General features: G+C 45.1%; 1 protein-coding gene across 1 annotated transcript in view; it reads right to left on the bottom strand.

The window, feature by feature from the left end:
* The window catches only part of epb41a (erythrocyte membrane protein band 4.1a), a gene marked incomplete at its 5' end in the record, with an annotated part of 94,820 nt that overhangs the window by 49,772 nt on the left and 22,125 nt on the right, over positions 1–22,923 (bottom strand). The window contains one exon of the mRNA XM_084312940.1: positions 22,611–22,786. Coding sequence (XP_084169066.1) covers positions 22,611–22,786 — 176 coding nt within the window. The remainder of the gene's footprint in view (positions 1–22,610; positions 22,787–22,923) is intronic.

The following is a 22,923-nucleotide window of genomic DNA, read 5'->3' as shown; positions in this document are numbered from 1 at the left end:
CAGTCCCAACAATATAAACCAATTTCACTTTCTGGCAGGTCGTCAACAAGTCTCCTTCTTTTGGCCTCAGCTGCACCCTCTTCCATACACCGCCATCTGCGGGGATCGCTTGGCGAGTGGTGCCGGGGCACGGACAGCTGATTGGACAATACATCATTCAGATGAGAGACTGACAGCTCAGCCAAGCTTAGCGAGCGGCCTGTGACAAATATTATCCGTCTGTCTGGGAACGACACCTCAACGTGCCAGGTGCTGTCAGAGAGAGACTCATTCGATCAGTGTAGATGATCTGCTGCGACGACAAATCACCGCCTCGGCCCATCCGAGTCCAAATATGTGTCAACGCGGGCAGCCGTGAAGTAAATAAAAAACTGACAGTGACAGTTACTAATAAACGACGGAACACAGAATACAAAGCGTCATCAAACCCTGCAGGTATAGTAAGCGTAGCGTAAGTGAGCTTCTTTACATAATTGAGTTAGAGTTACTTTCAATTCAATCTACATCAAAATGTAATCAGAAGTTGCAGTTTATTCGCTAATGATAATTTGATCTCAGTTATTTGCTAATAGGACAGGACAACCTTCTCAAGGCATTTTGAGGAAGATCTACTTCCTCAGCTACTGAACTGAATATCTACTTCCCCAGCGACTGAACAGAATATCTACTTCCCCAGCGACTGAACTGAATATCTACTTCCCCAGCGACTGAACTGAATATCTACTTCCCCAGCGACTGAACTGAATATCTACTTCCCCAGCGACTGAACTGAATACAGTATCTACTTCCCCAGCGACTGAACTGAATATCTACTTCCCCAGCGACTGAACTGAATACAGTATCTACTTCCCCAGCGACTGAACTGAATATCTACTTCCCCAGCGACTGAACTGAAAGTCAATAGACGCCAGCACTGTTACAGGGCAGCGTTTATTTTTTTTTATCTACTTTTTCTCCCCATTTTCTATTTTTCTCCCATCCCAATTTCGTATTATCCAATTCTACCCTCCCCTGTCTCGAACTTTGTTAGACCATGCCTCCCACTGGTCGGCTGCAATGTGGACCAAGCCTTGCATCACGTGTCCCCTCCGGTACACGAGGAGGCAGCTGTCGCATCTTTTCACCTGTACAGCGCGATCTCTCAGCGGCGAGGAGTAACGCGTGGGAGGCTCACGCTGCCCTCGTTGCTTCCTGATTCTGCTGTACAGGCGCACCAACCGACCTGTAGGAGTCGCTGTCCACAACGTCCGATCCCCACCCACCGGCTTTCCCACCCCCTAATACTGCCAATTGTATTAGTATGAACGACCAGCCAAGCCGGAAGCAACGCCGAGAGCTGGGCTCGAACCCAGCATCTCCTGCGTTAGTGGCGAGCGCCTTGCCCACTGCGCCACTTAGCCGCCCACAGGGCAGCGTTTTCATAACCTGAAGATGCCTTTAATCGGGGTCACCGTGACCACGTCCAGAGCCCTCGAGGTCATGTGGCGATGAGGGGCTCAACATCACAAACCAATCATCTTCTCCAGGATCACTCTCCTGTAGTTGAATTTGTCTCCATTAGCGTGAACCGCTGCAGTCAGGCGAGTGCGCAGCCCAGGTATGACTAAAAACCAGGTAGATTCATGTTGTCAATTAGAGCTTATAGCATACATGGCATATCACATAATATCATGGAATATCAGAGAAAGACTTTACATTTAATTGTTTGAGTTCTACAGTGCTCAGACACGTGCGTAGTGTAGCATTGTATCGCTGCTGTAATAAGAAATTTACCAATCTCAAGCCTCGCCTTCTTGATCCTTCAATCACAACTGTGTCTGAGGGAAGCAACGATTGCGATTGGAGGATCAAGAAAATAGGACCTTGATTCCCTGCCTTTCTGACATGTGATGTGATGCTTGATCTCTCTGATGGTAAAAGATTTATTCTGTGTCATTGTCAATCATTTTAATTGACACCTCCTCCCTTCCATCACGCTTACCTCAATGTCAGCAGGGACATCAACCGCTAGATATGAATATATTTAAAAATATTTAAAGGGGGTATAGGGTTGAGGCCAGGGAGTTGTAGTTCCATTACAGTGTCCCATTGTTCTGTTGTAATGTGGGCCTGTGAAGCCCTTTGATACATGGACCTGTCATTCAGGGCTAAACAAACAAACTGGAAACACAAGTAAAACCTCTGTGTATGACAAACAGTTTGCCTGTGTAGGGCAGAATAACTCTCTACACGTGTATGTATACCACTATATCTGTACCCCTCTACATGTGTATGTATACCACTATATCTGTACCCCTCTACATGTGTATGTATACCACTATATCTGTACCCCTCTACACTTAAGCATTACATCACGCGCAGGAGTGGTTTGTGACCAATAAACCATGCCTAGGGGTGGTCGTTAGGCCCGAGGCGCAGCCGAGGGTCGTTAGACCCCCCTAGGCATGGTTTATTGGTCACAAATCACGACTGCACGTGGTGTAAAGCTTTTATACAACTGCCAGATTCATCCAACCTTATTTCTATACAATAAACACACATTAATCGAAGATTTATTGAAAAAACCATCCGCCAGAAAAAGTAGTTCCCACAACTACAAAAAAGACAAGTTGCCTCCATGTGGAAGCAGCTTGAAGTGCATCCAACCAAACTAACACATCCAACTGTGTATTATTGGAATGATTGAGAGAAGTTGCCTCATGTGGAAGCAGCTTGAAGTGCATCCAACCAACTAACACATCCAACTGTGTATTATTGGAATGATTGATTGAAAATTTTATTACCAGATGCAGAATGGGTACAATACAGTACGGCTCAATACACACAATTGTTAAGGGAATGCAGACCTACTTTCCATAGAACTTCATTCTTAGATGCTTCTATATAAAGTAGGTAAAACAAATTAAAAGGTTTTCTTTGCCCTATAGGAAAAAAAACGTTTTCTTCGCCCTATTTTTTTATTTATTTCTTTTAGCCTAAACTTAACCAGTTGGAAACCAGGGGTACAGTAATAAAATTAGCAATCAACCAATCAATCAATTCAATAGACCATGCTCACTTAAAACAGCGCTGCTTCTCTCTCTGACTCCCCCGCTGTTGCAGACAGGAGTGTGTGTGTGTGTGTGTGTGTGTGTGTGTGTGTGTGTGTGTGTGTTTGTGGGTACGCCAGCGTCGGACAGTGTGAGAGTGAACGCTGCAGTCAGTGGGAAGGAAGTAGAAATTTAAATCAATCAATTAATCTATCAATCAATCCGCGATTTTTCTTTTGTTCTAGATTGACTCAAGACCCATCAATTACATCATCCAACATTGTTTAAAGGACTAACACATTCCCCTTGACAGAATCGCTTCATATTTAGTCGTTATGGGCTTATGGCGCTATCAACATTCTGGCGCTATCAACATTCTCCCGGAGTGAGCCGGCGGAGTGATTATGTGATTCGGTTGTGGGCGGGTCCTGAGCCCAGGACCGTGGATTGTTGCCAATAAAGACGTGTAAATGGCCAATCAGAATCGAGAAATTTGCATGCCGTTGTATAAATGTATATATACCACTATATCTGTACCCCTCTACACGTGTATATATACCACTATATCTGTACCCCTCTACACGTGTATATATATCACTATATCTACACCTCTACATGTGTATGTATACCACTATATCTGTACCCCTCTACATGTGTATATATACCACTATATCTGTACCCCTCTACATGTGTATGTATACCACTATATCTGTACCCCTCTACATGTGTATTGTTACGACCCTGGCTCAGAGGGAAGCAACATAAGGGGACACAGACACCAACAGTCTATGTTTAAACCAAAAGACTATACTTATTATGATATCCAGCGCAAACTAAAGATCAATGTGGTGGAAGGGAGGGAGACACTGTTCCAACAGTGTCTTCCAGTAACAGAGTCAGTGCATGTGTGGGTGGGGGAGGGGCCTTTGAGCCCTGCCAGGCAGGTGTCCAATTAGCAGCAATCAGCTGCAACACAGGACACAGGATTAACCAAAATGTGAGGGCTGTGGGTGTGTGTGTGGGTCATGAGCAGATAATAGGGATTCTTAAAGTTATACGTAAAACGGATAACCACTAACTGCTTACGCAGACGTTTTAGGAGAAGGGGAAAAATAAACAACACAAAACAACCTTTACAGGTGGAAGCCTCAAAGTGAGTATTCAAGAAAATAAGTAATGTCCAAAAAAAACAGGACGACACTCATTAAAGAGGTATTGTAGAGAAAATAAATACGCCACAAAGGCAACTCCTAAAAACAGAGTTTATATTGCAAACATAAAACAATAAACCTCCACCAAGGGAGTTTATGTGCAAAGGGCAGTTCCAAAAGAACAAAAGAAAACACTACCATAAAGGACTCAGCCTTTATAAAATAAAGTGTAAACTAAGCCAGTAGAGACGAAAACGAGTATAGCTACAAAAGAAGGCTAAATGCTGAATAGGGCAGCACTACACTTAAATATAAGAAGCCTGACCAAAAGTATAGCCAGCACAACACTGCAATCTCCAAACTTAAATAGACTCCACATGGCCATAGGCACAGCTGCACTGCATCAGGTGCAATCAAGCCCACACACCTGCCAACCCATGAGGCAATTAACCACAGGGAACAGGGATTGACAGCTATCCCTCACAGAGAAGTGAAATAAAGCAAAAATAGACAGCTGTCCCTCACAGAAAGGTGAAATAAGGCAAAAACCATGACAGGACCCCCCCTCTAGGGGGCGGCTCCAGACGGACCCTCTGAGACACGTCTCCGAAACTCCCGAACAAGCTCAGGGTCCAAGATGTCCCTGGCCGGAACCCACGTGCGCTCCTCTGGCCCATAACCCTGCCAGTCCACCAGGTACTGCATACCCCTACCAACCCGCCTACTGGACAGGATATGCCGTACAGTATACACAGGTTGGCCATCAACGAATCGAGGGGGAGGTGGAGGTCTCTCTGCAGGAACCAACCTGCTCCTCCGAACCGGCTTAAGGCGGGATACGTGAAATGTAGGGTGTACCCTCATTGACGAGCGTAACCGAAGACGCATCGTGACTGGGTTTATCTTGCGAACAATAGTGAAAGGGCCCACAAAACGGGGAGCGAGTTTGCGCGACTCCACCCGTAATGGAAGGTCGCGTGTGGAAAGCCACACCTGTTGGCCCACATGGTAGGAAGGCGCAGGGCGACGGTGCACATCCGCCGACCGATTGTGCCGGGCCGCAGCACGCACAAGAGCCGAACGCACCCTCTTCCATGTCGCCCGAGACCGACGGATAAGCGCCTCGGCACCCCCACGTCCCTCTCCTGTTCAGGAAACAGTGGAGGCTGATACCCAAACTGAACCTCAAATGGAGAGAGACCAGTGGATGCATTGCACAATGAATTATGTGCATATTCTGCCCATGCCAGTTGGTGACTCCAAGTGGTCGGATTGGAGGAGGCCAAGCAGCGAAGTGTACTCTCCATAGACTGGTTGGTGCGCTCTGTTTGCCCATTGCTCTCCGGGTGGAACCCTGATGACCGTCGCACCCAGTATAGCACAGAATGCCTTCCAAAACCGAGCAATAAACTGGGGTCCATGGTCCGACACCACGTCCTGGCAGATGCCATGAATTCGGAAGACATGGTCAACCACCAGTTGAGCGGTCTCCTGAGCAGATGGCAGCTTGACCAACGGAATGAAGTGAGTTGCTTTGGAGAACCTATCCACCACCACCATGATGACGCTGTGACCATCAGAAGGAGGCAGACCAGTCACAAAATCCATGGCGATGTGGCTCCACGGACGACTAGGAATGGGCAAAGGATGAAGCAGCCCTGGTGGTGACTGTTGAGAAACTTTGTTCCGTGCACAAACGGGGCAGGCTGCCACAAATTCCCGAACGTCCTTCATCATACCAGGCCACCAGAACCTTCTGGCCAAGAAGTCATGAGTTCTGTGCACTCCGGGATGTCCTGTCAGCCGAGAGGAGTGGCCCCACTTCAACACCCGAGAACGAATGCCGTTTGGTACAAATAACCGACCCGGGGGCACCCCACCCGGATCTGGTTCCAAACGTTGTGCCCTCCGCACAGCAGAGTCAATGCTCCATGTCACAGGAGCTTGGATCTGTCCTGCAGGAACAATGGGCTCAGGAGGACAGTCCTCCTCTGATCCATCATATAACCGGGAAAGAGCATCCGGCTTGATATTTTTAGACCCGGGACGGTACGTCAGGAGGAAATTAAACCGAGAGAAAAACAGTGACCAGCGAGCCTGTCGCGAGTTTCTCCTCTGAGCACCCTGGATATATTCCAAATTTTTATGGTCTGTCCAGACTGTGAATGGGTGTTCAGCTCCCTCTAGCCAATGGCGCCACTCCTCCAATGCCAACTTGACCGCCAACAGCTCTCTGTCCCCAAATAATAGTTTCTTTCAGCCGGCGAGAGCCCACGTGAATAGTACGCACATGGGTGTACCTTACCGTCGAACGATGAGCGTTGAGACAGAATAGCTCCGACTCCAAGCTCAGAAGCATTCACCTCGACGATAAATGGCAGGGATGGGTTAGGAGTAATGAGGATAGGCTCAGAACTGAACCTTCTCCTAAGCTCAATGAACGCTGCCTCAGCCTTGGGAGTCCACTGGAAATGGGAAGGTGCTGTCTTCCTGATAGGTGCTACCACTGAACTGAAATTACGAATAAAACGACGGTAGAAGTTTCCAAATCCTAGGAATCGTTGCACCTGCTTGACCGAGACGGGTGTAGGCCAGTCTGTCACTGCTGACACCTTCTTGGGGTCCATTTGAATCCTCCCCTCAGATACAATGAATCCCAGAAAGGACACAGAGCGGACATGGAAGGCACACTTCTCAGCCTTCACAAACAACCGTGCATCCAAAAGGCACCTCAAGACCTGCCTGACATGTTTGACATGGTCAGAAATGGACTTGGAGAATATCAGAATGTCATCTAAGTAGACGAAAACAAACTTTTCCAACATCTCCCTGAGCACGTCATTGATTAACGCCTGAAAAACTGAAGGGGCATTAGTAAGACCAAATGGCATCACCAGGTATTCGTAGTGACCATTATGAGTGTTGAACGCGGTCTTCCACTCATCCCCTTGGCGTATGCGCACCAGATTGTAGGCATTGCGGAGATCAAGTTTGGTAAAAATGGATGCCCCCTGGAGGCGTTTGAACGCCGAGTTCATCAGGGGAAGGGGATACCGTTTTTTTACTGTAATGCTGTTCAGACCTCTGTAGTTGATGCAGGGTCTCAGTCCTCCATCCTTTTTTCCCACAAAAAAGAATCCAGCACCCGCAGGTGAAGTGGAAGGTCTAATAAAACCGGTAGCCACAGCCTCCTTGATGTAGGTGTTCATAGCTGCACTTTCGGGGACCGACAACAAGTACAAGGAACCACGAGGGGGAATAGAGCCCGGCTGCAATTCGATGGCGCAATCATAAGGTCGGTGCGGTGGCAGGATGGTGACCCTTTGTTTGCTAAACACCTCACTGAGGTCAGCATAGACAGTGGGAACTCCCTCTGGTAACGGGTGTGACTCCACGCTCATGATGTTGGTGCTCTCCATGAGGGGGTCAGCTGTACAAGTAAGCGAGGAGAAGTCCTCACACAGAGCCTCTAAACCAGGGGTGTCAAACTCATTTTCACAGAGGGCCACATCAGCATTATGGTTGCCCTCAAAGGGCCAAAGACTGTATAAATGTTAATGTAATGTAAAATAAATGTAGCTACTCATTTACATATTGTTAAACATGTTGTTTCTGTATTTATTACTTATTCAAGTTATACATATTGCATATGCATTTGCATAAATGTAAAAATATATGTTAGCTTATGTTATTTTAACAAATAATTTTAGTTTATCAGAACCCCATATTACTCCATCAATCAATGATCAAACCATTCAAGTAAATAACAAAGAAGAATTTCATCAAATACAAGCTATGACATTAAGTTTGTTCAAAACCTTTTTGTCACAGTCAAGAGGGGCAGAACTAACAACTGTGAGCTGCAAAGAACACGTGGGACAGATGTAGCAGATGTTACAAAAACAAATGGCTGCACACAACCTTGCAGAGGCCATACATCCAACTAATAGAAGATTAATTATTAACTTTAATTAACAGATGAATGGGTACAGTACAGTACAGCTCAATACACACAATTGTTAAGGGGATGCAGACCAGAGAAAGACTTTCGACTTGTTTACATCAGGGTCCCCCATTTTCAATTCGTAATGAAATTGCTATTATGTGTCTGCATGAACACACAACTGTAACTGTACTCAAAAATAACAAAATAAGGGTTGTCTCAGTTCACAACTATATTGGTCAAGTTTTGGGTGGGACTTGTTTGCGTCCCTACAGCTTCTTATTCAATTGAGCGAGATGCTCGGTTATGTCACACAGCCAGTTTGCATCTGACAGTTCAGTTCAAACCCTTTGTTACCTATTCCGCCTGGATCTTTTTTGTATTTTGGGCTGTAAAATTGTCAAAGAATGTCTGAGGAGTAAGTGCTTTTGGCTTTTTTCCTTTGTTACTTCATCAATACCTCAGATGTTCAACATACATGTATGTGTAAGAATGTGTAATAACTAAGGCTGTCAAAGTCAAAGCTTTATTAACGCATTAACCCACAATTATTTTAACACTGCTATTTTTTAACCCAATATTAATGTTAAAAAAATATACATATATTTGTTTTTTACCTGAGCTCTTGGGGGGCCACATCAAATGACGTGGCGGGCCACATTTGGCCCGCGGGCCGTGAGTTTGACACCTATGCTCTAAACTGTCTAAACTGTCCTCCGCCAGAACCTCCTCACCGAGGGAGTCCCAATCAAACTGTGGATCCCATTCCAAACTCCCATCCTGATCGACAGATGGCTGGGAGTGCAATGGTTGAGAGAGTGGGCTCTGGAAACCAAGACTGCCCACTGCTTCAACAGGATCACAACCGCTCTCACTAAACTGATCATAACTCATGGGTGACGGAGGAATTTGGAAACAACGGTGACGGCATGACAGTGTCCCTCTCCTCACCCCAATTTATCTGTGGCTTGTGTTTACTAAGCCAAGAATGGCCCAGCACAATGGGATACGTGGGGGAATCCACCAAAAAGAATCGAATGCGCTCAGAATGGTTCCCATAAGCAACCCGCATAGATAAATAATTGGTTCTTTTGGTGACACTGCCTGTACCCAATGGCCGTCCATCAAGCGCTGTGACACTACAGGGCTTATGGAGGGAATGTACAGGTATTTTAGAGTCCTCAGCCCATCTAGAATCGATGAAACTGTCCACTGCCCCTGAGTCTAAAAAGGCGTCAACCTTAACAGACTGCCTATTCCAGCCTAAAACCACAGGCAAAAAGGTTCGAAAGGGGGTGATGTGATGTCTCACTAGTGTCTCTCGGCCCACTAGCGAGACTGACCGTTTCCCTTCAGTTTTGGACACTCCACCCTCGTGTGACCTTTTCTCCTGCAGTACCGGCACCAGTCCACATGAGAACCAGTCTGCCTGGAGTCACGCACAGAAGTGCTGTCCACCTGCATATGTTCAGACGAGCTGGCCACTGAAGGTTGTGGAGGAAAGGACGAAACCTCCTCCAGCGGGACACGAAAACGTTGGCCCCGCCTCTCACGCTCACGGTCTCTGATCCGGTTATCAATGCGTATGGCGGTAGTGACCAGTGTGTCAAAATTGTCTGGAGATCCCACAACCGCCAAAGCATCTTTAACCTGATTAGATAACGCGTTGGTGAACAAAGTGATGAGTGGTCCCTCAGGCCAGCCTGTAGCCTCAGCCAGTGTCCTGAAAGCGATGGAAAACTCAGCTACACTACTGGCGCCCTGGCGCATGCGCGTCAGCTTCATGGCGACCTCTTTATCGTAGAGTTTATGATCAAAAACTATCTCCATCTCATTCATGAGTCCCTGTGAGTCATTTAAAACTGGAGCCTGAGCCCGTATGAGTGGAACAGCCCAATCGAGGGCAGGTCCCTCCAACAGGGATAGAATTAGGGCAACACGTGAATCCTCAGACTGAAAATGAGAATGCTGGGCTCTGTACACTATTTGGCATTGTGCCAGAAAACCACGGCATTTACCTGACTCCCCGCTAAAGCGCGAGGGGAGCTGAACTTTAGCCTCACGAGGAAATGGCTGGGGTAGTGTGTGTTGTGCTTGAGGGACGTTAGGAGATATTTGGGAAGATACTTGTGCATTGGCTATGCTGTCAGCCAGATTACGCATGGAACCTTCCATCTTGCACAACCCTTCATACATCTCCCAATGCTGTATCACCATGAGGGCTTGTTGCTCTTGTAATTGTTTGATAGCTTCCATATGTGAAAGTAATTATTGATGCTGTGCAGCCAGTGCACGTTCGAGACCAGTATTATCCGCTGACCCATTCATGGCTTTTTCATTCTGTGAGGGCTGTGGGTGTGTGTGTGGGTCATGAGCAGATAATAGGGATTCTTAAAGTTATACGTAAAATGGATAACCACTAACTGCTTACGCAGACGTTTTAGGAGAAGGGGAAAAATAAACAACACAAAACAACCTTTACAGGTGGAAGCCTCAAAGTGAGTATTCAAGAAAATAAGTAATGTCCAAAAAAAACAGGACGACACTCATTAAAGAGGTATTGTAGAGAAAATAAATAAGCCACAAAGGCAACTCCTAAAAACAGAGTTTATATTGCAAACATAAAACAATAAACCTCCACCAAGGGAGTTTATGTGCAAAGGGCAGTTCCAAAAGAACAAAAGAAAACACTACCATAAAGGACTCAGCCTTTATAAAATAAAGTGTAAACTAAGCCAGTAGAGACGAAAACGAGTATAGCTACAAAAGAAGGCTAAATGCTGAATAGGGCAGCACTACACTTAAATATAAGAAGCCTGACCAAAAGTATAGCCAGCACAACACTGCAATCTCCAAACTTAAATAGACTCCACATGGCCATAGGCACAGCTGCACTGCATCAGGTGCAATCAAGCCCACACACCTGCCAACCCATGAGGCAATTAACCACAGGGAACAGGGATTGACAGCTATCCCTCACAGAGAAGTGAAATAAAGCAAAAATAGACAGCTGTCCCTCACAGAAAGGTGAAATAAGGCAAAAACCATGACACAAAAAGCATGGTACATAACACTTACTTACTTACTTAAACCCTTTTGCTCTTTGGGGAGCATAGGTCATTAATGAAATCTCTCCAGCTGGTTCGGTGTTGGGCGATTTTCTCTGCTTCCTTCCATGATGTTCTTTTTTCCTTGAGATCCGCCTCGACAGACCTTCTCCAGCTGTTTTCTGGGTCTTCCTGGCTTTCTCTTCCCCTGTGGGTTCCAGGTTAAGGCCTGCCTGGTTGTGTTGGAGGATGGTTTTCTCAGGGTGTGTCCAATCCAGCCCCATTTCCTGCGTTTGATTAGGGTTTCAAGTGGTTCCCCCACCAAAATGGTTGCCCAGGAGGCAACCACTACACATCAAACCACCAAACAGGGAGTCACTACCACAAAGCGGCAATGGGTCGGCCCCTGTCGAACACAACCATCGATGTTGTTGAATGCTCCCCACACGAGAACATTCGACAATGTTGTTTAATACAAACAACATCTCCCCGACTCTTGGGTAAATGAGCCCCCCCCAAAATGTATCCTGCTGGACCCAGATGGAGTGGATCTGGTGGGAACATCCGATCTGTCTTCACCACCACCTGTTCTACTGAGGCGCCAGGCCTAAAAGCCAATCCACCCATAAACAGATCATCCCAAAACAAAAACTTTATTTGACCAGGCCGCTCCACCGATACCGACCTGTCAAAAAGAGGCATCAAACTGGAAACAGCATGAGAACTAAGCTCACTGCTCCCCAGATAGAAAACAGGAAAACAAAGTAAACCACGGCTCCCTGGCACCGCCACCGAGTCCGTCTCCCCACGCCTGGCATCACCTGTTCAGGAGATAGTAAGTCATGCCTCTCCAGGGTGGGATGCACCGCTTCAGGCATGTCAGCACCACCGCTGGAACACAGTAATACATTATCCACAGAAACAGCCATGACATTCTCACGATTCAAAATGGCGGCACATAAACCAACGTCATGATTCAAAATGGTGGCACACACATCAACTACGTCACGATCAAAATGGTTGCCTCTCATTAAACTAGGTCGTGAAGGCTGCCCCTGCTGTACAGGACACAGATAACTAGGTTGACTAGCATACCTAGCATACCCAGTGCCTGGCAGAGAGTCAGTGGGGTCACGTGAATCAACATTAGAATCATCAACTGACATACTGGGATCATCCCTGTCTACAAGTGAAACATCATGAACAGTAGAGCTACTGTGGGAAGGCTGGCAGCTTAAGTCAGGCCTTGTAGCCTCTTCAACCAGAACGGTGCATGAAACACCAGAAACACTAACAGAAACGGTGCCACCTGAATCAGAAACATTTCTCATAGCATCCTTCCCACACTCATCCTCCAATTCGTCCGTGGCCTCAGCCACCGTACAGGCTGGAAAGACCTTGAGACCCTGCGCTGCCAGATCATCTCCTGCCACATGCATATCCGGCACGCATGTCACCTTCGGTTCCACCACCGGGCCCGACACTAGGGCACAAAGAAGAAAGCACTATGCAGAGGTACATTCATAGTGTGCATTCCAAAACCTTCAACAACAACGCCTGCACCTGCATTACTTAAACTACGCCGCGCCATCTCACGGTTAAATGCGGCCACTTCAAAGAGGGACGACAAGGAGACATCTCTATTTTGCTCTAGCGCTAGCTCCTCATGAGACGGTATCACTTTCCCAACAGGAACAAGTATCCCTCAACAGGGTCACTTTCCAATTCAACAAAGAACGTGTCACCAAGTGTAATGTCCCAATTTGAGGTATCAACAACATCACTTTTGTCCTTTGACATTGCCCGTGTCACAGCACACACAGGGAACACTCCTGGATGTTTCTGTGCCAGCTCATCAGGGACCTCAGAAACCACAGGGATGGGAATTACAACTGGAGTAGCCAGCACTTTGTCACCAGCCAAATCATTCCCTAGAATGAAGGACACACCTCTTATGGGGATGTGAGAACATACCCCCACAACAACATTGCCTGATACTAAGGGAGAGTTGAGTGTGACCTCATGCAAAGGTGCATCCACAAATCCACCTCCAAAGCCACGAACAACGGCACCGGAATGCAATGAAGACTTTTCTGAAAACGGCAAAATCCCCTCCAGAATGAGGGACTGAAAAGCTCCGGTATCTCTCCATATTGTTATAGCCTGCTTTGACTCTAGTGCATCAGTCAGGGAAACAAATCCATCCATCATAAATGTTGAGGAGCCCTCGAGCTCTTTGTCCACACCTTTGATACTCCCCCCATCACCCTCTAACGTCGGCATAGGTGTTCTGCATACGGTTTCTACCAGAGCCACAGTTTTGACATTTTTCTGTTCAAGCACAGGGCACCCAGCAAAGATATGACCAGGCTCCTTAAAGTAGAAACATATAACCCCCTCTGGGAATGCACTAGCAGAACCACCATGCCTAGGAGGTGAAGTAACCTGACCAGCAGACACAGGTTTTGGGAAACGGCCCCCCTGAAAAGGACGCCTACCCCTGGACTCAACACGGTATTCCTCTACAAAGACGGATTTGTGTGTCAACACAAACTCATCAGCTAAGACAGCAGCGTCGCCTATCTGCAATACCTTACGCTCGCTTAGATGAGTGGAAATGGTATCAGGAACACAGTTTTTAAATTCCTCTAGGAGAATCAACTGTCTAAGCTGCTCTTTCGACTCTGCTTTCTGAGAGGTGCACCATCTATCAAACAGGTTCTCCTTCTCTTTTCCAAATTCAACATACGTCTGTCCCTCCGACCTGCGATAGCCTCTAAAACGCTGACGATAGGCCTCTGGGACTAACTCATAAGCCCTCAATATGGAAGTTTTAACAAGCTCATAGTCAGCACTTTGTTCAAGGGACAGAGAAGTATACGCCTCTTGCGCCTTACAAACGAGGACACACTGCAGCAACAGCGTCCAGGCCGTACTAGGCCACTTCAACGTGGTTGCCACCCGTTCAAAATGGGGAAAGTACCTATCCACATCCTTCTCCAAAAAAGGAGGCACCATTCTAATATTTTTGCTGACATCAAAAGCGGAACGCGACTCCGAATGCAGAGCACCCGCCTGCAAGGCAGCATGCTTAAATTCAAGCTCCTTCAGCGCATGTTCGTGCTCCAGCAATTTAAGCTCACGCTCTTGTTGTACCTGTTTTTCCTTAAATGCTAACTCTCTAAGCCTCCAATCACCTTCCGCCACACCAGAGAGTAGCGGAGACACCTCAGAAAAAAGAGGCTCCACCACCTTCGCCACAAGCACACGCTCCTCAATGAGTACAGCCCTCAAAGTATCTAAGGCAGTTGTTTTTAAACGTTTCTCACTGGCAGTAAGCTCAATATTATAGTGCACAGCAAGCTTCAGAAGCTGCTCTTTGGTAAACCTCTCCAACAGGTCATCAGAAGGGTCATCAATAAAAATCCTCTACGGTAGCCATCCTTACTGTACCAGTCACCACAAACTACTCACTTTACTTTACAGTTACGAAGAACCACTAAAGAACCATGAAGAACCATAAAGAACCATACAGAACCACTGAAGAACCACTGAAGCACCACTGAAGCACCGCTGAAGCACCGCTGAAGCACCACTGAAGCACCACTGAAGCACAGCTGAAGCACCGCTGAAGCACCACTAAGCACCGCTGAAGCACCCCTGAAGCACCCCTGAAGCACAGCTAATGGCACACGGCAAATGGCAAACCATACAAGAGAACCAACGCCCTTCAGTAACACAAACCAAGTGAGGCAAAACCCCCTGTGTTACACTAAAAAAAATAACAAACAAATTCAAACAGGTGCCCCTTATAATCTGATATGACTACTCATAGCTTCTACATCTACACTGCAGTTAATGAAGCACTGCCAGGCCCACCACATGTCTAACTAAAAAAAAGAACTTACATCAGGCCCTAACACACTACCTGTATTTTCTGGCACCCTAACCTACCTATACTGAAGCTAAAGCACTGTAGACCTAACCCCCTTCAACCACACCTGCTACCAGCCAAAGATCATATTGACCACCAACCCGTCAAGTATATGGTATGGTAAGTTTATGGTATGGTATGAGAAGTTTCACATGCATCACATTAGATGTACTCTGCAAAACTGTCTCAGAATGTAACTCCTCCACCTCAGACATTGACCCTATACCTACAGCTTTCTTCAAACGGGTATTTAATAGTGTGTCAAGCCCTGTGCTAGATATCATAAACACTTCCCTTAGGACTGGTATTTTCCCGGATGCCTTTAAAACAGCAGTTGTAAAGCCATTACTAAAAAAACCTAACTTGGATAGTAATGAAATGGCAAATTATCGTCCAATATCCAACCTACCATTCATTAGTAAAGTACTTGAAAAGATAGTTTCAGTTCAAATAAATTCCTTTCTTGAAGAAAACAACATCTTAGAAGAATTTCAGTCAGGATTCAGAAAATATCATAGCACTGAAACTGCCCCACCAAAATAATCAGTGACCTCAGACTAAACTCTGACGAGAATAAGATCTCCATCCTTATCCTGTTAGATCTCAGTGCAGCATTTGATACAATCGATCACGATATTCTAATCGATCGTCTTGAAAACCATGTCGGTTTCTCAGACCATGTGCTAGGCTGGTTTAAAACATACATCAGAGGGAGGAAATTCTATGTTAAACTAGGAGATCACATGTCTGATATATACGACAACAACTATGGAGTTGCACAAGGGAGTTGCTTAGGTCCTTTACTCTTCTCCCTTTACATGTTACCGCTGGGTGATATCATCAGAGAACATAATGTAGATTTCCATAGCTATGCGGATGATACACAACTGTACATATCTGCTGAACCAAATGATACAGCGATTAGCTCCATTACAGACTGCTTACTGGCAATAAATAAATGGATGAGTAAGAACTTCCTGAAACTAAACGAGAACAAAACTGAAATTCTAATTATCGGCTCCAAAACTAAAAAAGAAACATTAATAAAGAACCTGGGGGGACTAACCCCTTGGATCAAATCTGAGGTCACTAGTCTTGGGGTTGTCATAGATTCAGAACTGAACTTCAATTCTCATATTAGCAAAGTGACGAAAACATCGTTCTTCCATCTCAGAAATATAGCAAAAGTACGACCATTTATTAATCAGAACGATGCTGAGAAGCTAATTCATGCATTCATATCTAGCCGGTTAGACTACTGTAATGCACTTTTCACAGGTCTCCCTAAGAAAACCACAGAGAGGCTTCAGCTAATCCAAAACTCTGCAGCCCGACTGCTAACTAGAACCAAAAGGAGAGAGCACATTAGTCCAGTCTTAGCCGCTTTACACTGGCTTCCTGTAACATTTAGAATTGACTTTAGGTCCTTCTCCTTACATACAAAGCTCTAAATGGACAGGGACCTAGCTACATCGCCAACACTCTAATAAATTACACACCAGCAAGAACACTGCGATCATCAGCTGCTGGACTACTAGAGGCTCCCAGAAGCAGTCAAAAGAGGATCGGTAATGCAGCCTTTATCAACTATGCCCCAAAACTATGGAACAAACTACCCCAAAACATCAGGGAAGCCAACTCGCTAGACATCTTTAAAAGACAGCTTAAAACCTATCTCTTTGCTCAGGCATTTCACTGATAGATATCTGCTACCACCTAGTGGCAAGAGGAAACATCAGGGATATCCTGACACAACTTGTATTTATTCTTACCCTGCCTACTCTTTTACACTGCCTATCAAATTCATGTGTCGGTTATTGCACTTTTTACTTCTTACTGATGACTATTTTTAAACTGAATCATTTTAAACTATTCTTATTATTTGCTATGCTCGCTCATGCCTGTATTTTTTATGTCCGTCGGTTATTGCACTTTTTAATTACTGAATAGAGAGCCTATTAGGATGCTAGATCCTAATGTGAAACACTATGCTTATGGCAGATCAATCAGCATGGATTGTCTGTAAACTTTAATACATGGCAGTTTGGTTTGTTAGAACAGACTGTAATCTTATGCTTATGGCAGATCAATCAGCATGGATTGTCTGTAAACTTTAATACATGGCAGTTTGGTTTGTTAGAACAGACTGTAATCTTCACTTGCTTATGACAGATCAATCAGCATGGATTGTCTGTAAACTTTTCACTTGCTTATGGCAGATCAATCAGCATGGATTGTCTGTAAACTTTCACTTGCTTATGGCAGATCAATCAGCATGGATTGTCTGTAAACTTTATGCATTGTTGTCACTTGCCATATCTTGCTATGCTCGCTCATGCCTGTATTTTTTATGTCCGTTCTATTTTATAATTTTTATTTTATTTTATTTTATTTTTATTTTACTATTTTTAAACTGAATCATTTTAAACTATTTTTACTATTTGTGTTACTGAAAACTGTAAGCGGAGAGCCTATTGGGATGCTAGATCCTAATGTGAAACACTGTGATTCTACCTGTCTATCTTTTTATGCTCGCTTATGCCTGTATTTTTTACTGTTGTGAAGCACTTTGAACTGCAACCTCTGTATGAAAAGTGCTATACAAATAAAGTTATTATTATTACAAGACAAGTAGATGGTACTAATCCCTTCTATGAGGGGTAAGTGGTACACAGGAAGCTACAAACAGCCAGAAAATACTGACACTACCTACCTGTGGTGTCCACTAAACTAAATATTTTAACAGCATACAAGTAGTCAAATCAAATCACAAAGTAAGGGCATACTCACCTGTTTGAAGACCGGCTCGAGCCCCCACGTTATACAACACCTGATCACTACCCAAACTACAGCACCAAGACACAATTAAAAAAAATAAAATAAAAATATCCTTTTCTCTTTGCCTAACCAAACAAATCTAGGGGTAATGTTTTCCAAATTCACTCCCGGACGAGCGCCCAATTTGTTACGACCCTGGCTCAGAGGGAAGCAACATAAGGGGACACAGACACCAACGGTCTATGTTTAAACCAAAAGACTATACTTATTATGATATCCAGCGCAAACTAAAGATCAATGTGGTGGAAGGGAGGGAGACACTGTTCCAACAGTGTCTTCCAGTAACAGAGTCAGTGCATGTGTCCAATTAGCAGCAATCAGCTGCAACACAGGACACAGGATTAACCAAAAAGCATGGTACATAACATGTATGTATACCATTATATCTGTACATCTCTACATGTGTATGTATACCACTATATCTGTATACCTCTACATGTGTATGTATACCACTATATCTGTACACCTCTACACGTGTATGTATACCACTATATCTGTACCCCTCTACCCTCTGGGGTGAGTTCCGTCCTTGAAGCATTAGAAGCAATTGAACAGTCACTACAGTAATGACATCAATGTGTGCGTTAGGGACTAGAGAGACTACTGTACTATACCCAGGGTTCCCACAGACATTGCAAAATGAGATTCAAGGACTTTCAAGTACTTTTCCAAGCACTATTTTTCATTTTAGAAGGGCATTTAAAAGGATACAATTCACTTTTAAATGCTGTTTTTTTATAGAAAGAAAATTCTGACCCAATATTTATGGCTTAAAACCAATTTCTGACAATTAGTTACACATTAAATACAATAACATTTCTCGATTCAGAACAATTTTATCATGGATGAACAAAACTTTCAATGCGAATGGTTGATTTGAATTTCAAGGACTTTTTAAGCACCTTGTTAAAAAAATTGCTGTTTTCAAGGAATTCCGGGCCTCGACTTTTTTTGGTAAAAAATCAAGCACTTTAAGCACTTCAAGGACCTTGTGCGAACCCTGTATACCTATATATCAATACTGCCCTACGAAGGCACAGTGAAGTTACTGAGGGGCAGTATTACTGATTGGAGTTGCTGAGATATACTAAATGGAAGGTTTATTTTGAAAGGAGAGGGTTTCTTATTGACAATATGAAGTCCTTGCTGCATCATGCCATGTGGACAGCGCCATCAGGCGGCGCACTGAGCCGTAGCGGCCAGCAGATGGCAACACACCGATCACAATGCAGGGACAAATGCCTCATAATCCCAATGTGATATTTCAGCAGCATAAACAGGCATCCTCCTCCTTCACCATCTGCACAAAATGGTCTAGAGGGTGCACTCTTATACCTGAGCGGGGGAGGGACAAGCCAACTGCAGAATGACTGCTCTACTGCAGAAAAACGGTCAAATACAGTATATAACCACACTAAGTCTCTCCAATTTGGAGTAAAACAAAACATGTGCCTGGAGGCAGTGGACATAACTCACCCTCCTTATATAATGAAAGAGAGGGTGAGAGAGATCATATGGCTAATTTCCTTGGCAAGAGCACAGAGAGACATGCAGACACTCTTTTGACAGCTGGGGGATCATCAGCCGCTGTGCCCCAGATGTGCCGTCTTCCCCCCCGACTTGGCACTTTGACAAGCCCGGCTACTAGCTGCTATGGCAAAGTATGTTATTGTAAATTTTTATTATTTTTTTTAAGTTATAAACTCATTGCATTACCTTTGCCTTCGTGAGGCTATGATACATCTTGTCAGAGGCCTAATCCTTTTACATCACTCTAATGTAGCGGAAGAGGAAAATAGGCCTTGTGACAGTTTCAATAAATACACAAAGAAATAAATATGAAGAAATGGTGTCTTTTGCACATTATCCTCACTTCAAAGATGCTTGATAATAAAGTTGAATGTAAGTGTCTCTTTGGTGCATTCTCTTTAGAATAAATAAATATCCCAAATAAATTAAGGCAAGAAACAATTGGGAAGCCATAGGCTATAGTCTGGGAATTCTTGAAAGCCCAGGATAATGAAAACATCAATAGGCTAAGAGTGAATTGAATTGTGTGTGGAATTTAATTGGATTGTTCTTAACAAAAGGACTAATGTTAATCTGTTTGATAAGATATTCCTTTATTGATCCCCTTGGGGGAAATTGAAATTGAATCCATTGATTCCCTGCAGACTTTTCTCTGCAGTGCAAAGTTTATCGGGTGAAAAGAGAATGTGGAAACTGATCGTGATTAATTCTAAACTGGGTCTGCAATGACACTTTAACATACAGGTCAGTAGTGTAAAGACGGTATTCAAATAAACATCACCAAAACATTGTGTAGCCTAGTCTGCCCAGCAAACGTGGGTGGGTGCAGTGCAGTGTTCTACCTGCTGCTATGTCCTCCACTCTAGCACTGACAGACTGCGGTGTCTGAGTTGTGTTCCATTTTGAATTCCTATTCCCTTCCGTCGACGACTCGTCCTTGCATGGAGGAACAGAAGGCCTTACCATAATACTATAGACGGCTCACTTAAAGGAAGTCAGGAAGAAAAGGGGACAGGGATGTGAAAAACGCAAACAGAACACACCCTAGTTTCTCCTCTGCCTACTCACAAACTGTAACAGGCACCAATTACAGAGGGAATGATACAATTTAACAAGCAGGACAATTAAGAGTCGATTCGCTGTCCACTTTTTATGAGGACATGTTTCTATCGTGTGGTGCTTGGGGAGAGCATCAAGTCTCATCAAGTCATGAGGCTCAAGTCCAAGTGAAGTAAGTCACGAGTCATAGGTGTCATGAGTTGCAAATCCTTTAATTTTTTTGTCAAGTCGAGTCTGAAGTCATCAAATTCGTAACTCGAGTCTGACTTGAGTCCCAACAAGTCATGTGACTGGAGTCCACACCTCTGTATATATGTATATACAAAGACAGAAACGGCATGCGGTGCACTGTGAAGCAACCAGCAGCTTTGCGCTAAACTATATAGCAGGGCTTCCTGCAGTGACTTCAGCCCCAGGATCATCTCTAAATCAGAGCACAGCAGGGGGGACATCAGCACAGCAAGCATGGGATTGACGTGAACGTGGCGTCAGAGTACAGACAGACTTCTTTGCTACCAACACTGTTAAGGCCAGCTGAGGCTCAAGTGAGGCAGTGGTGGGGAGGCACTGTGGCAGACATGAGTGAGTGAGACTGAGGCTACGTTTAGACGGAGAGAGTCTGAACAGAAACCGCAAAAGTCGTCTTGCGGTCTCACTTTAAATTTTGCGTTTAGACTAGTGTTTTGGGATGGAATTCTGCGTGCAGACGACGCTGTAAAGACTCGAGACAACTGAGCCCCGCTGTCACACGATTGGCGCATATGTCACATGACGTGCTGTGAAGACCCGCCCTACTCTGCCTCTGATTCGCAGACTGTGGGTGGGGAATGTGATTGGACCAAAGCAGAGTCACTCACAGACAGTGGGTCCAGTCACGCCGCGGGACAGATTCTTGTGTATTTAAAAGTACTGCCAATGTAGCCTTCAGGTGATCGCCATGGATAGAATCAGACATGCTTTGTTTACGCTTCTAGGCTACTGGCGCATGCCTGTGATGTAAGCAGTACGCGCAACGAGAGCCTTGACAACCCTTTCGTCATCGTTTTATGCGGTTTGACAGTTTAGATGATAGCGTAAAGGTTTATCGTTTCTAGGAATTCCACCCTGGAAGGTAGTCTCACTTTTTTGCGGTTTCACCCCGTAAAAACTCAATTTCCGTATAAACGAAAGGCACATCCGAAAAAATATTTTTGCGGATTCACCTGCTAGCGTTTCCGTCTAAACAGGGCCTGAGTGACGATGGCCAACTCTTCCAATCATCAGGAAGAAAATAGAGGTGGAAGTCGATCTGGAGTCAATAAGCGAGAGAGAGAGAGAGAGAGAGAGAGTGAGAGAGAGAGAGAGAGAGAGAGAGAGAGAGAGAGAGAGAGAGAGAGAGAGAGAGAGAGAGAGAGAGAGCAGATGGACTGTTGACAGCCAGGGGAGTTATTGAAGTTGTTTTTGTATCTGCGGTTTTAGCCTAATCTGTGCCTTCCTGCCCCTTCCTGGTTGTCAGCGGATAATAAAAACAGATGCTATCATGGACACAGCGTTACGTAACGCGGTGAGAACAGAGGGAGAGAACAGCAAGGACCAGGCTGGGGACAGAGCCAGAACGGCAGCGTCCGAGAGAGAGGCTGCCAGCGGAGCGCCGCAGCAGCCGTGGCAGCGGGTACTGTATTATACTGTATACCTGGGGGTGATGGTAATTCTCTCCGATCCAGTAAACACATCCAGTCATCTTCTTCTCTCATTTCTACGGTCGACTGCGGCCAGGTGCGGCAAGTCATGCCTTTCTGCTTCTCTCATGTTTGTTAATGTTTGTTTTGATCTTTTTCAGATTCTCACACTCGCACAGAGGGACACGAAAACACAAAACAACCCAATCCAATGTTAATTGCATTGATTGAATTGGATTGTCTCCTCTTTGAATCAATGTATCAATAATACAAATCGATGTAATGCTACACCGCTACGTACCACATGCACATGCAAATGCAAATGCACATGCAAATGCAAATGCAAATGCAAATGCACACGCACACGCACACGCACACGCACACACACACACACCACCAGCCAGGGTACACAGCGCTTTACCTCCATCCAGGCTGTGAGAGTTCCTCTTGCTGGAGGAGCGCTGGAACAGGGGGGCTGGCCTGTCAATCATAGAGCTGGCTTGGCGTGTCTGAGCCTGGGTCCGCCCACTGTAGCGGAACTTAGAGCCCAGCGCCAGGAACTTCCTGGGAGTGGTGGCCACCTCAGTCGAGGTCAACCTGAACACAACAAACACAATCGGAGTGACTTTATTTGCCAATGTTGAATTTGACATAATGCAATGACAGCACACCGACTGTATTAGACGATACAACGAACGTGATATATACATCATATAAGCTATGTAGGCTACACC

The sequence above is a fragment of the Notolepis coatsorum genome, assembly GCF_963971535.1.
Source record: "Notolepis coatsorum genome assembly, chromosome: 4".
NCBI classification, from domain to species: Eukaryota; Metazoa; Chordata; class Actinopteri; order Aulopiformes; family Paralepididae; genus Notolepis; species Notolepis coatsorum.
The sequence above is the reverse complement of the archived record's forward strand: the minus strand, read 5'-3'. Positions and strand labels throughout refer to the sequence as shown.